The sequence below is a fragment of the Protobothrops mucrosquamatus genome, unplaced genomic scaffold (assembly GCF_001527695.2).
Source record: "Protobothrops mucrosquamatus isolate PMUCROS unplaced genomic scaffold, P.Mucros_1.0 scaffold266, whole genome shotgun sequence".
NCBI lineage: Eukaryota > Metazoa > Chordata > Lepidosauria > Squamata > Viperidae > Protobothrops > Protobothrops mucrosquamatus.
In genome coordinates this window covers 438,530-453,738 of record NW_015386611.1, presented here as the reverse complement: position 1 = coordinate 453,738, position 15,209 = coordinate 438,530, and the positions used below count along the sequence as shown (strand labels likewise).

Here is a 15,209-nt window from a genome sequence, read left to right as displayed (position 1 = left end):
CCAAGTCTAAAGTAAGCTATCCATTCATAATACAAACAAAATTTAACATACTTTAACTCTAACATACAATAATAAACTTAAAAATAATATATATATATATATATAAATTATATTAAATATATAGAAAATATTAGGAAAAAAAAGATATTTATTCAAAAGCTATATGATAATTAATCACTTCATACTTTCTCTTCATATAATCTATCCATCTTCTCCACACCGAAATAATTTTTTCTTGAGATTGATCCTTCAAGTATGCGGAAATTTAACACTTTTGAGGAGCTTATTTTAATAATGATGCATGATTGCTTAACACCTGAAATTCAGGTTTTGTAAGATGCAAGATTTTGAAGTTAATCACAATATCTATCCACTCATTACCTAGCTTTTAAGGCTTCCCAAAAGCATTCCCATACAATATTGGAATCTGATGTCAGATCTAAGCTGATTCTTTTGCTAAAGAGATGCCAGAAATTGATGTTTTGGGCACTATTTTTTTTTTTGCATAGCTTGAATGGCCTCTAAATAGTTACTACCTAATAGTTATGCAAGGCATCACTTAGCATGCAAAGGAAGCAGTAATCTCCAAGATCAATCTGTGTTTGTAACATACGGTATATAGTTACAGAGAACTTCATTTCAACTTGCAGTTACTGCTTTGCCACACAGAGACTTCTGAGCCAGACTTCCAAAATCCAAGTTAAGATGCCCTTTATTTTTGTAAGAATCAGTAAAAACATTGGGCCCTGATAACTTACCATTACATTAGGGTGGGCACAATTATGTTGTGTCATGATTTAATATTTGAAATCTTCATATCAATCTTTAGTTGCCATCCAAGTCTATAAATTAACCATTATAAATAAGGTTGTGTTAAGGAGTTTGTTTTAACCCTACTGACATGCTGATTACTAGGCCCTTGTCTCAACTGACAGAAAACGAAGAAAAAAGTACGCCGACCAAAAATCTAATGAACTTTGGGCATTAAATATAGGGTAGATATTCTTGAAATATATTCTGCCTTTATACCACTTCAACTCTTAACAAAAAATAACAATATTCAGGGATTTTTCCAATCAAGATATATTATGCAGTTATTATATTTTTCTTTCTAAGTTTTTCTTTGGTTGGTTGGTTGGGGATATATATGTATGTATGTATAGTATAAAACAGGTAAAAACTCACGATCACCAGGAGAGTAAAAAGTTTAAAACTTTAATTTAAAACCAAGCTTTCGCTGGGAGCTCCCAGCATCATCAGGGTTAACAAGCCAGTCTATGGGTGTGCCTTAAGTAAGGTTGTTTGACATCTGCGCCCGGCTCCTAGAAGTTTTTACCTGTTTTATACTATGGATTTACCCAGGAGTCACATCTTCAAGGATATTATTGAACAGTATTTATGTATGTATGTACTGGTGCAGAGGAAAGATGGAAGCAATGGAAAACAGAAATTATAAGTAAAAGAATTTATGAAGCATTTCAGAGAACTATCATTACCAATTGCAAAACATAAAAGTCATATTTCATATTTCATTACATTAAATGTTGCTCCTACTTAAGGTCATCCATATTATTATATACAGGAGGAAATATGAAGGCTAAGCCTACCTTTGGTATTATCTCATTTTATCTTAAATATAATAGTAATTCTCTTTGCAAAGGAATACTTTTAAGCACCTGAAAACAGTTTAAAATATATTTTATAACATACTTGCTACAATTATTAACAGTACAATGTAGAAACAAAAAAATGCCATTATTAACAGCTTACCGGCGTCCATTTTCCAATATCTCCAGTATGAAGCCATCCATTACTATCAAGTGCTTCTGCTGTTTTCTCAGGGTCTTTCAGATAACCTTTGAATACATTTGGCCCTTTAATACACACCTATGAAATGCATACAGTGTTACTGTTCAATTGTTTTCGGTTCAAAAAAAAAATTCAGATAATGTTATATTAGAAAAAAATATACTTACTTCCCCTTCATTATTTGATGCAAAATAGTTCATTTCTGGGACATCTTCAAGTTTTATGAGGTTGCAGGGTAGAGGAGGTCCAACATGACCTAAAGAACACAACCCAAAACACAGAGTGTGTTACAATCTATGTAACTGTATTGTTATTTGTAAAATTTATTCGAACAGGATTAAAAGAATTAAATGCTGCACTTCGCAATGGAAAATCCTATATGCACTTAAACTAGAAGCATACTTTAATATTATCTTCTGACCCTCATTTGAAAACCACCATAGCTCATATATTTCCAAAATAATTTCCTTAGTTCTAAACGGTCCTCACTTGAAAATTTAAGAAATCTACCTGCTTTCCATTCTCCGGGTATTGTGACTGTGCAGCCAGCTGAACATTCTGTTTGACCATATGCCTCTGCAATCTGATTAGGAAAACAAAAGCTTGATTTAGGCAGTTCTTGAGACTCACCTGCAATTTTGTGTTTTTAACATAGGTCATGGCAAGATAATTTTAATATTAAATCTCTGGCAGAAATCAATTTACAATCTAGCCGTATACTGTCAAAATAAAGGGTCCCATCTTCTGGTTGTGTTAACAACCATTAATAGTGTTATCTTTGTCTGCTGCTGTGTATTTTAATTTTTCTGTCTTTGATGAGAGTTTGCTTTTGATTTATTTTAAGATTGTTCACTGCCTAGAGTCATTTGCTGAGATGGATGGCCATACAAATTGAATCAATGAAATAAATATAACAGTATTTCCATGGCAGTAAAGGCAGCAGTAAAAATATATATAAATATTCATCAAACTACAATCTTTCATCACCAGGTACAAACTGCACTCCTTATATCATACCATTTTGGGAATATGGGAAAGGGGAGAACCAACCGGCTTGTGCCTACTGCCCACTTATTTTTAGAGAGAAAAGTCAAGGAATCAGTAGCCTTTCATTGCCCTCAATATTAGCTTTTAAACAATATTCGCAATCCCATTGTTGTCAGAGATTTGGTTGCTAAGCCTGTTTAAAAAACGATAACTTAATGATGCAGTTGCTCAACGAAACTCAAAGTCAATCCACAATGTTACAAATTCACATATTTTTTATGGTGCCAGTTCTGTGACAGATCCATTAAAACAGAAGCATATAAGCTTGAATAGTCCTGATCACCACCACCATCTGGGGTCAGCCATTGCCTTACTGCCTGTGCACCTCTTAGCCAGAGATCAGCATTAAGAGAACTGGAAAGACAACACATCCCTTCAGAATTCTGCACTTACATGACAGCCAAAGACTCCCCTCAAGAACGTTATAACAGATGGAGATATAGGAGCAGCACCAGTTACTATTAGTTTCAGCTTTCCACCTGTGATTTGCTGTGAAGCAATAAAAAAGAATGAGGGTGTCAATCAACTTCAAAAGAAATAACAGCATAAGTTCTATATAGCATGACTTGTATTTGTTAACCTTGACAAAAGTAGATTAGATAATGCCCCACCTGTTCCCAGTGCACACTTTGCTTCTTCCTTCTCCATCCTGGTCAATTTTATTTTAGCTGAATTTTAAATGTAAATTTTAAATTTAATATCCCTATTTATTGCTTTAATGTTTTATATTGCATTTTAGTTGAATGATTGTAAGTTGCCTAGAATTGTCACTGGCGAGATGGACTTCATACAAGTTTAATAACAAATAATTAAATAAAAGGTAAAGAGGAACATATACCTGAATTTTACCGAATACTAGTTTGTCCCATATACTATTGTTTCGGATAATGCCCTGCTTCACTTCAGCAAGTTTTCTGTTTACAGCAAAGTTTAGCAATAGTCGCTTAAATCTTGTTTGAGTACCAGTTTGAATCTGCAAAATATTAGTTCACATAATGAGAAAGCCTACTTGTCTTTCACAAAAATAAACCTTGTTCTTACTTTATGGTATGCATTGATACCAGTGCTTCCCAACAACCAATTATTTTTCTAATCCGAATGGAATGTTGATACAGGTGACAAATCCAGAGAATTGGATTTCAGCCATTTTTAATGTGAATTTGTCATTCATTTAAAACTTTCTTGCTGTATCAAGTAGTTAATTAAAAGTGATCAGAGAAAACCTGAATCTGACTACAATACATCCAGTATTATTTGAATAACGTGCTTTGTTTGGTTTACTATATTTACAAATTCAGCCACTATAGTTTGCAAATAAGTATTATATATTATTTAAGGCAAACTAGTTGTGATTTATTTAACAAAACATAAATAAAGCATGGCTTAATTTGTGGTATGAATTCAGCCATAATTAAGCAATGAATCTTCTCATTCTCCCTTTCCCACACCATTTCTCCAAGAACCCCTTAATTGTGGAGTCATTGGTGCTGTCTGAGTTTGGTTGTTTGCTTGCAGGAGTTTCATTTCCTAAGCAACATCATCAATGCTAGTGTGGACTTTGCTCCTTATTTGTATAAAGTCATTTGCCATTCAGTGTTGGTGGGAATGTGATTTTCTCATTGATAGTTCCTTGCTTAGGGCATTTTTTTTCTGCTTGATTGTTTGTCTGGTGTTTATCCCTGCTTATCTGAGTATTGATTGCTGGAGAGGATGTGTTCTGTCTTTTTTGTTTCCTTTTTAGCTTTTTAATTGTCTCTTTTGAATGGTGTGTTTGGTTTATCACTATGTGTCTATTGAATGATTTGTCTGAATGCAAGCTTCCATGCATTCCCTAACATTTTTGAATTTAGCTAATCTAGCTCAGGCATGTCAAACTGCCGGCCCGCGGGCTGGATGTGTCACCCCGAAACTGTGCCCACCCGATTGTCAGCAATGGGGAAAAAGTCACGATATGTTACGTGACATCACGTGACATCGCGGGTTTGACATGCCTGGTCTAGCTTAGTGTAGGATGCTCACAGATTCCCAATTGAAATTAAGGCTGAGTCTGTCCATGTAATATAAGATGAAGGAGTTTTCATTGTGACTGCTAGTTGATGTTTCATGCATATTGTCTAGTTGTTGTTTTTTTATTATGATGAATATGGTTTTTATATATCAGGGTAATATTTTTGAATGTATGCATGAGAGTACTATAGTTTCTAGATGCTATATTACAATCTCTGCTATAAAACATGAGATTGGTGATTCCATGGATATTCTTCTGATTTGTTAGTGTATTTGTCCATCAAACTGAAAGTAGGTACAAAGGCAGAGGTTGATGAACATATTATTTCCAGCAACCAATCCCCAGATAAGCAAGGATTAACACCAGGCAAGCAATCAATCAAAAAACAATGTCCTGACCAAAGAACTAGCAAGGAGAAAATCATCCCCTCCAATATTGGCAGGACAAGCTCCTGTATGTAAGTATGTAAACCTCACACTCACTACCACTGATGATGTTACCTAGTCCAGTAATAAAATGTCTGTAAGCAAACAACCAAGATTAGACAGTATCAAGGACCCCACAGCTCAGTCCTGAACTACATATATTCTCTTATAAATCCTTAATTCTCTGGAGCAGATTTATAGAAGTAAGAACAGAAAAAAATATTTTTCTAGTGGCTGATTTTCTGTCACTACATGGATGTCATGTCATATAAACCTGACCATTTTTGTTACCAATTGTAGCTATTTAAGGAAAAACAGTTTTGCATCAGAACATTGTTTTACCTTGTCATAGATCCTATTGAGCACCCGGGGCACTACTGGAAATAGTGTTGGCTTTAGTGCTTTCATGTCATCTACAAGAAGTTTAATATCACCTTGGAAGAATCCCACTCTTGCTCCAATGCTGTATATTATAGACTAGAAGGCAATGAGAGAATTGAGTTCAGCCTTCTGCAAACCTATGCATTCCCATTTGGCAAGAGTTAGCTGATATCCAGAAATCCAATTGGATAGAGATTAGTCATGATTAGAGAGAAAAGGAGACTACTGATTATAATCACAACAAAGAGTATTACTAGGAAACATCTTTTGGATCATATAGATTAAAGCTGTGACTCTAACAGTTAAATCATTCCCATACATTTGGGAAGAACTAGCTTTGCCCTTCTTGTAACCAAGGGACCTAATCTACTTAAGATCTTCATGTGTTTGCTATTAAGGACAAATCATACATTGAAATGACATGTATTGCCTAAATTAACCCTCATAAGAGTTTTTTGAAAATCAAGAAAAGGCATGATATACAGTGGTTCTGCAAGGAATGGTCCAAAAATTCAATGGAGTAAATATGACAGCCATAACAATTCTGCAATTTATGTGTGCTAGATATACAATGCACATATTGGGGGGAAAATGCAGAGCTTTGATCAGTGTTACAGTCACCCTCTTTTATACACATTTGATTTATGAAAAAACACAACGTAGAAAATACAACTTAGAAAAACATTTACCTGCACTACTCTCTCAAACATATGAGCTAGAGGAAGGTATGATATGGATATATCTGATGTCTCATAAGTAGCAGTTTTCTGGGGGGGAAAAGAAGCATCAATAGTTGGGATCACAATGCTGGCAATTTCAGTTGTTCTAAAATGACAACAAAAATTGTCCTTCTAAAATTCACAAACTAACAACAGTTAAAAACATGTTACAACTTACATCTATGGTCTTCAGGAAGGCAGCAGCATTTGCAACAATATTTCCATGTGTTAGCAAAGCTCCTTTAGGGTCACCTAAAAAGATATTTGGGACAAATATATTCTTGGCTCTCAGAAACTAGATTAATCTAGATTAATCTAGACTAAAACCATATCAGTTGTGCTTTCTGAAATGGTGCCAGATTTTACTCTGAAGCATCCATTATTAAGCTGAAATGCTTCTCTGCATGATTAACTATTATTAGCATTAGTTATATTAATAAGTGGGGTGCTCATCATCCTTATCCCACTATTTCTTGAAATTTTAAAGTATTACAAAAGCCAACACAGTGCTGGGCTGCATTAACAGAGGGATAGAATCAAGATCACGTGAAGTATTAATACCACTTTACAATGCCTTAGTAAGGCCACACTTGGAATACTGCATCCAGTTTTGGTCACCACGATGTAAAAAAGATGCTGAGACTCTAGAAAGAGTACAGAGAAGAGCAACAAAGATGATCAGGGGACTGAAGGCTAAAACATATAAGGAACGGTTGCTGGAATTCGGTATGTCTAGTTTAATGAAGAGAAGGACGAGGGGGGACATGATAGCAGTGTTCTAATATCTCAGGGGCTGCCACAAAGAAGAGGGAGTCAAGCTATTCTCCAAGGCGCCTGAAGGCAGGATGAGAAGCAACGGATAGAAACTGATCAAGGAGAGAAGCAACTTAGAACTAAGGAGAAACTTCCTGACAGTTAGAACAATTAACCAATGGAACAACCTGCCTCCAGAAGCGGTGAATGCTCCAACACAGGAAGTTTTTAAGAAGAGACTGGACAACCATTTGTCTGAAATGGTGTAGGGTTCCTGCCTGAACAGGGGGTTGGACTCGATGACTTCCAAGGTCCCTTCCAATTTTATTATTATTATTATTATTATTATTATTATTATTATTATTATTATTATTATTATTATTATTATTATTATTATTATTATTATTATTATCTGGATTAGAGCACACTTGGGATCAAGATCATATTCTCGTCTTTTGTCCAACAGGTTTAACATATTTTTAAAAATTGTGACTGCAGCTAAATTAATCAGGACTTGTTAATTTATATAATATATTGCATGATTATAATAGTAAAGTCACAGTAAAATTACTTTTTAAAAATGCAAAATGTGCCAGCTATCATGTCTGCATTAAGCTATATTGAAGACCTTTTGTGAAAAATAGAAATCATCGCTAGAAAAATAAAATTATTAGCAGCCCCTGCTATTAGTACCAATAATATAGGAGATTCAGAACTCAATTTTGGCACCTTCTAAACAGGTTCATGTTCCTCTTTACTGAAATAGGCATTCACTTCACTCCCATTCTTGTCACAAGCACTGTGCCTTTTAAGTCCTTTATGATAATATTTTAAAGTAAATTCCTGATCAATAACTTTCACAAGATTCAGTAGCTCTTCTTTATTAGGTGATAATTCCTCTTACTCAGATTTCTAATTTCTTTTTTCATATTTTTTAAAAGATTAATTTTTATCTTAAGACCATGACAAATTACTGTTCAAATGCAGGGGTAGTCAACCTTGGCTCTTTTATGACTCGTGGACTTCAATTCCCAGAATTCCTGAGCCAGGAATTCTGGGAGTTGAAGTCCACGAGTCATAAAAGAGCCAAGGCTGACTACCCCTGGTTCAAAGGATCAAAATCTGAAGAACAATCAAACCATCAAGCAACTATATAATATCTTTCAAAGGTATATAATGTGACAGCCTTTCAAAATCTTCTAAATAAATAGCTATTTAAATAAATCAACTATTAAGTTGATCTAAGTTGAAATGACAAAACTGAACAACAGATTAAGGGTATGCACATTAGTCCTGTTAAGAGGCCTTTAAAAGAGCTGCATCTTTTCTGAATTCCAGTACATACAATCATAGTGAAAGACTTGGTTTAAGATACATCTGACTGGGGCTACGTGCAGAGACAGAATTCATTTTTGCCCTTTGAATCTTGATCTCAGCACAGCCATAAAGGTTATATTGAAAACATTTTTGTTCAGTCTGTAACTATTATGTCTAGGTCAAACATTCTTTAAATAAATAAGACATATGGCCAAACATTCTTTCAAATTACCCACCTGTTGTACCACTTGTGAAACAAACAATACAAATATCATCTGGTTTGGGAGGCTGAAATGAGATAACATTTTAATACAAAGGGGTATTTAATATTACACCTGGTCATAAATAGGCAAAATTTGATAAGCAAAGTGAAAAATTAGTACTTACAACTGGTTTGCTAAAATTGTCTCTCCCTAGTGCCTGTATGGGGAAGGAGGAAAAATTGTACTTGCAGCAACTTCAGAAAGATATTTTCAATGATATATCCCTAAATAAATAAAAGTCCAGACTTGGGATAGCTTGTTAAATCTAAACGTGGGAAGATTCAGGACCAATAAAAGTATAGGTAGCCCTTGCCTTAACAACCATTCATTTAGTAACTGTTCAAAGCTACAACAGCACTGAAAAAGTAACTTATGACCAATTCTCATACTTATGACTGTTGCAGTATCCCTGCAATCACACAATCAAACTTGGCTGCTTGGCAATGTATTGTCCTGGGGTTGTCATTTGCAATCTTCCTAGGAAGCTTTTGACAAACAAAGTCAATGGAGGAGGTCAGATTCACTTAATGACTGCATTTAACAACTGTAACGATTTTCTTAATAATGACAAAAAAAATTGATAAATCATGGCTATTAAGAATCAATACAAAATAAGGTACTGTTTGATTTGATATTGCAAGACAAAAGAGAGAGGAATGACTGCATGATATTAATTAGATTAAAAAAAGAGAACATTGTAAAGTCACTCCAATGTGCCTGATAATTAATGTTTGTAAAATGAATATAAGACTAAGGTAAGGGTCCAGCAGGATGTCCAATGAAGTCAGAACTGCCATCAGGGAAGATGCTAAAAAAAAACCTAAAAAGAATACATGCAGCATGTTTTTGATTTTTAAAAAAACTATTAAAAAATACATGTAATATGTTTTTATATCCTATTGCACAAATAGTTCAATTTCTTCCAAAAGCATTAGAATACATTAGTGGTCTTTGAATATAACGTTTAGTATTACTTGTTCTAAGACTCAAAGTTAAATTGCAAAGGGGTGATTGTAATGAACATATTTATTCTTCTAGATTTAAGGTTAATACTCAGCAACAGTTTCTTAGAAAAGTCCATCCAATACCTCAACTGCCTGAAAAGAAAGTATTTCAATTCCCAGTGCAACTCCTTTTTCTTTTAGTCTTTCATCAAAAGGATCCATCAGAATAACTCTCTTTAGTACTGGCATTTTTCCTTGCTCGCAATTCTCCAGTATTGTCTCTGCTTTCTCAGGTTTATCACAAATCACTGTTGAGATGTCAGCTGAAAGAATACAATTAGAGTGTTACATCTAATTTCAAGGTTGGAGATGAGGAAATACATAACACAAGGAGAGATTTTGCTTACTAGAATGCTTCCCCTTGATGTTTTTGTCAACATCATTACCTTATTAGGTAATAAAGCTATTTGTCTCTGTTACAGTTTCAATAACTAGTTTGGATAGACTTTATTTTGTAGCTTCTGCTGTCAGGATTTGGTAGCCTACTTTGGATAGCATCAAGGGACATCAAAAAGGACACTCAAGGCTACATGATTTGATTTGCCTAGTCCTTAATTTTGGATTTGACTAGTCCATCATTCCTCCCAAATATAGGGAACAAAACATATGTTCAAGTGCCCCAAAATATTGTTTTAAGAGCACTGTGCTAGTAGCAGTGGCAAATCTTTCTCAAAAAAACATTATCAACATTCCCCCCTGGATTGGTCTAATATAGGAAAATAGCAAGGGAGAGAGAGAAACAGACAAAGATCATCCTGTATTATTTCCAAATATTAACTATTCCTGCTATATAGCTTTATGAAAGGATCATCAGGCTACTATTGTGTGATGTTCTGAAGCTTGTACCATGTAATTAGGGAGAAGCCAGCTTGTCAAGACTAGCAAAGGAAGCCAATTATCAATATATTTATCCCAAGAGAACCTCTTCTGTACAATTAACCATAACAAGCTTTATTGCTAAGTTGTGATTCAATCACTTCTTTTTTACAAGCATTATTGGCCATCTAATCACTGAAATTAAAGAGACAATTAGTTTTACTTTACTTTCTGCTATTGTGATGCTGAATTTACTAAGCTCAATGAAGTTCCATAATCTAATATTTTTGCTGTTATTCCACAGATTTGGTTACTAAAAGCCTTCAACCTGGCCCTATTTCTAACATGCTGAGCAGGACTGATATTAAAAGATATCATTGCCCAAGTACTAAATAAACCAATGAATCTGGAGTAGTTTTCCAGAGCATGATTTACTTATGCAAAAAAGTTAAATTGTGGGGAATACTGGTTAAGGCATAGAATCCTGGAAACCAAGATTGCCATCCATTGTCAGCTATGGAAGTTCATTAGGTGACTCTAAACCAATCAGTGTCTCCCAGCTCTATCTACTTTACAGTATTGTTGTGGAAAGAAAGGAAGGAAGATGGCAGCACATGGACACCACTTTGTAGAGAGGCCGGGTATAAATTTAATAAATGAATATATAGATAGTTGGAATTAAAAACATTTTGAGAAACCTGATGAAATGTAAGATCAGTAATCAAATGTTTCCATTTCTCCATTTTCTCCATGAATGAATGAATGAATCCCCATTTAAAGAGGAAAAGTCTTACCTTTATTGACAATGTACACAATTGCTTCTGCACCCAAAGTATCATAAAGGGGAACTACTATCATTGAGTAAGTATAGCAGGCAAGCTCTGAGATGACCCACTATGTAGGAAAACAGAAAAAAAAACTATATCACTCTACATGCAGGCTGATCATTTTCCTGTCAGAGTACTAAGTAATGTTTTCATTATGGTTTTTATACTTGAACTAACTGATAATCATTAAATTATCTAATAGTTTCGGCACTGTAATAATAAATCTTGTGTACAGCACATATTAATTCTATCAAATTAAGTAGCCGGAATTCCAATGCCACTTGGATTATTTTATCCAACACTAAAAAATAGCAATTCAAACATAGTAGGGAAAGGATATCCTATATTTTAGATATCATTTAATGTGTGGTTGACCCAGGGGAGTGAGGGGAAGACATGCTGCTGCCTAGAAAATAACAGTGGCAGGAGTCCCCAGTGGCTTAATGGTTAGAGAAAGAAACTTAAGAAGGACCCGCAATGATGGATCAAGCAGTTAAAACTGATAGCAGGAAGTCTGTACTTTTTGTCTTGCCAATATTCTCTTAATGTAGCCTTACAATATAGTAGAATTAGTACATCTAGCTGTGTTTCCTATCCAGTTTACCTAGCCCCCCCCCCTCTGATATACTATGAGAATGCCAAGAATTCAGTCAGTTGTGTTCATATATTGTACAGGTAGTCCTCAACTTACAAACATTCGTTTAGCAACAGTTCAAAGTTATGACAACCTGAGAAAAAGTAATTTATCACCTATCCTCAATATTACAACTGTTGTACTACCCATTGTGAGTGATTGGCAATTGGCTAACATTTATAATGGTTACAGCATTGCGCAGTCATATGATTATAATTTGTGACTTTCCTAGATGTCGTCCAATAAGCAAAGTAAATTGGGGAAGCCACATTCACTTACTGACTGCATGATCCACTTAATGATCATGGTAAAATGGTCATAAAATTGGGCCCAGTCACGGTGATGAACTTGCTTAATGACCACATCACTTACCAACTGAAATTCCAGTCCCAATTGTAGCTATTAAATTGAGGACTACCTGTAATTAAATTAATCAGTTATTATAGTTCAACAAGGTACCTCTGGCCTATTCTGAGCAAAGATGCCAATGAATTGATTCGATGAAGGTTTACATCCTTTGTACAAAAGGCCTGATCCCAAATATTCAGCTCTGTCCAGGACCTATAGACAGAAGTGAAAATTTATTGTTCTTCATATTTGCAAAATGTTTGGATTCTTCATACACATTTCTCTAGAACCAACCTGTTGATAAGATATCCACTGGTATGGTTGCTTTGGTTTTCGATATCCTAAACAAGGACCATTTTCTGCAAAAAGAAAAATATGTGCTTAGCGGAATTCTGAAAATTATTGAATGTCAGTGTGCTAAATCTAATGGAATTTTCAAGTAAATTTCATACATAGTAGCTGCTAAGCAATGCTTTTAAAGTGCAAGTTTTAACAGTGTTTCATCTGTAGTATTAAACATTTTAGTTTAAAAGTACAGGAATGTATTTCCATTCAAGGAATTCTATTTTACCCTGTTTGAATGTTGATTAGACACTTTTTTAAAATATAAAGACATTTCAAGAGCCATTACTTATCAGAAATATTTCAATAGCTTTTCTGTAATATTGTTCAGTGTCATAGTTAATTGAGAGAAAATAAACAGTATGAAAGTAACTGAAGCTTGGTATTTTGATTTATTTAAGCACAGAAGTGCAACACTGAGTATTCTTTGGGCAGTGAAATGATGCCAAGGAAATAAATTAACTGTGATGAGCTATTCCCATTAGGCTTTCATGGCTAAGCCATTTGGGTGACTTTGGGCCAGTCACTGTCTCTCAGCCCACCCCACCTCACAGGGTTGTTGTGGGGAAAATGTGAGGAGTAAGATGTGCTGGATATGTTCGTTACCTTGAGTTATTTGTAAAAATAATAAAGATGGAATAAATAAAGGAGACATGGAACAGGGAAGATGCTATGTTTGTTCTGCTCATTACCTACCATAAGTCAAAAAAGCATCTTGAGCTATGTGCAGGGACAACTGAAATCAGGGAACTATTTAATTAATTAATCCTCCTTCAGATTTGTGTTGTGTTTCAGATTCAAAGGCAAAAAAAGATGCTTTGGAGTATGGAGAGCACTCATATAGTATTCATCTGCAACTTCCTAAATGTGTTGCATCTTTCTCTGGGATAATAGGAAGTTGCAAAGGGGCACTATATTATATATCAGTCCACACACTTGAAAGCCATTCTCTTTCTCTCTTTTTTGCAACTGAATTCAAAGTATTTCACAACCCTAGTTGGGGTATTTCTCCTGCAATGGGATTCATAGTGTCTTTTAGCAGGATTAGTGATGGACCTGCTATATAATTTGATTTGGCCAAGTAATGAAATAGCAAGGAAGCATTTCATTTTACTCCTACAATAGTAGTTTTATTTCTATGATAAGGAGACTATAAAAAGTTATCCTAAAAGATTCACTTTGATGAAGAGAATATTCTACAATTAATTAGTATCTTCAATAATGTAAACTGGAATAGTATGGTTATAGTAATACTAAATATTCTAAAAAGATCATGATCTATATCTTTTCCAACATGCAACTAGAAACCAACATGCCAAAAGGAGTCCTTTCATAGCATTTTACTGTTAAGCTTTGCTAAATGCCACAAAATGAAAAGTGCTATAGCACTTATTTCAATTGTGGTAGGATGCAAGGCCAACCATTCAAATTAATATCTGGATAGAAAGTATCTAAACAACAATGATCATTTGATTTTGATGTAACAATGTTCTCTGGACTAATTCCCCACTCACCTGATACAGCGCGTCCTCTTCTGAATCCTTCATATAAAGTCTTTGCATCCTCAAAGTAATAAGACATAAGCTGTCCTTCAGGAACAAGTTGACTTTTTCTACCTCCTCCCTACATCAAGGAATCATTACTGTTAATTTGTACCTCCATAGACAATGCATTTCAAAACCCCATAACCAATCTGAGTTCATGTTTTTCTGACTTAGTTGACAATTTTATCTTACCAAATATTAAGATAATATAAGTTATTCCAATTTGTAAAAATATAGCCAGTGCCAGACTAAATCCCTGCTGTGATCACTTCCCTGGAAAAAGCCTGAGGGTTTTAATGGAAAGACCATATTTGGGGTGGGGAGGAAGAACAAAATTCACTTATAAAGAGACTCAGCATTTCTTTTACCTCAGTGCCGACAGATTGTTCGCTGAGGTCAACAGGAATTGTAATTGGTTTGGGCTTTGTTATCAACCATAGAAAAATTGTTGTTCCAAAAGTAATAAGACCAATCAAAGCAGGAGTTGGGAGCGGTGAAAACAACAGCTGAAGTATCCAAATCATTCTGATGAATTATTTCTGCCAGACTGTGAATCCTACAACATCAGAAAATATGTGCCTTATTTCTGAGTTTGAACCTAAAAAAAAATAACTAGTACATCATCAACATCAACATATCAGGATCACAGAAAATATTCAATATGCATCATGCTACTGAGAGCAAAATGGAGGTAATAGACGTAATCATTTAAATTGATCCCTGTGCATTTTCAATTAACTATTTGTTAACATGTCTGAAACTATTATGTAGCTCATTGGTACATGTTATTTTCACCTACCTTTGCCTACCTATATCCCATTAAAATAAAATAAAAATTTAAGAGAATAATTAAGAATCAGATTGTACGAGAAGGCAGGTTAAACATGAAACTATGGTTCTTTAGGATCTGATACTTACTGTAAACTCTTGCATTCTACTTCACAAATACACATATACCACTGTTTGCTAAGC

The 15,209-nt window shown here is 34.6% G+C and overlaps 1 protein-coding gene across 1 annotated transcript in view; it reads right to left on the bottom strand.

Annotated features, from left to right (window-relative positions):
- Positions 1 to 15,005, bottom strand: part of ACSL5 (acyl-CoA synthetase long chain family member 5) — a 19,118-nt gene extending 4,113 nt beyond the window's left edge. The window contains exons 1-16 of the mRNA XM_015814598.1: positions 14,606 to 15,005; positions 14,208 to 14,316; positions 12,646 to 12,710; positions 12,463 to 12,564; positions 11,337 to 11,436; positions 9,811 to 9,989; positions 8,847 to 8,879; positions 8,696 to 8,747; positions 6,568 to 6,641; positions 6,360 to 6,437; positions 5,632 to 5,766; positions 3,695 to 3,829; positions 3,250 to 3,345; positions 2,320 to 2,392; positions 1,977 to 2,065; positions 1,771 to 1,887 (exon numbers count right to left, since the gene is read on the bottom strand). Of these exons, the coding sequence (XP_015670084.1) occupies positions 1,771 to 1,887; positions 1,977 to 2,065; positions 2,320 to 2,392; positions 3,250 to 3,345; positions 3,695 to 3,829; positions 5,632 to 5,766; positions 6,360 to 6,437; positions 6,568 to 6,641; positions 8,696 to 8,747; positions 8,847 to 8,879; positions 9,811 to 9,989; positions 11,337 to 11,436; positions 12,463 to 12,564; positions 12,646 to 12,710; positions 14,208 to 14,316; positions 14,606 to 14,761 (1,593 nt within the window). The 5' untranslated portion in view covers positions 14,762 to 15,005. The remainder of the gene's footprint in view (positions 1 to 1,770; positions 1,888 to 1,976; positions 2,066 to 2,319; positions 2,393 to 3,249; positions 3,346 to 3,694; positions 3,830 to 5,631; positions 5,767 to 6,359; positions 6,438 to 6,567; positions 6,642 to 8,695; positions 8,748 to 8,846; positions 8,880 to 9,810; positions 9,990 to 11,336; positions 11,437 to 12,462; positions 12,565 to 12,645; positions 12,711 to 14,207; positions 14,317 to 14,605) is intronic.
- Between the last annotated feature and the right edge of the window lie 204 nt (positions 15,006 to 15,209).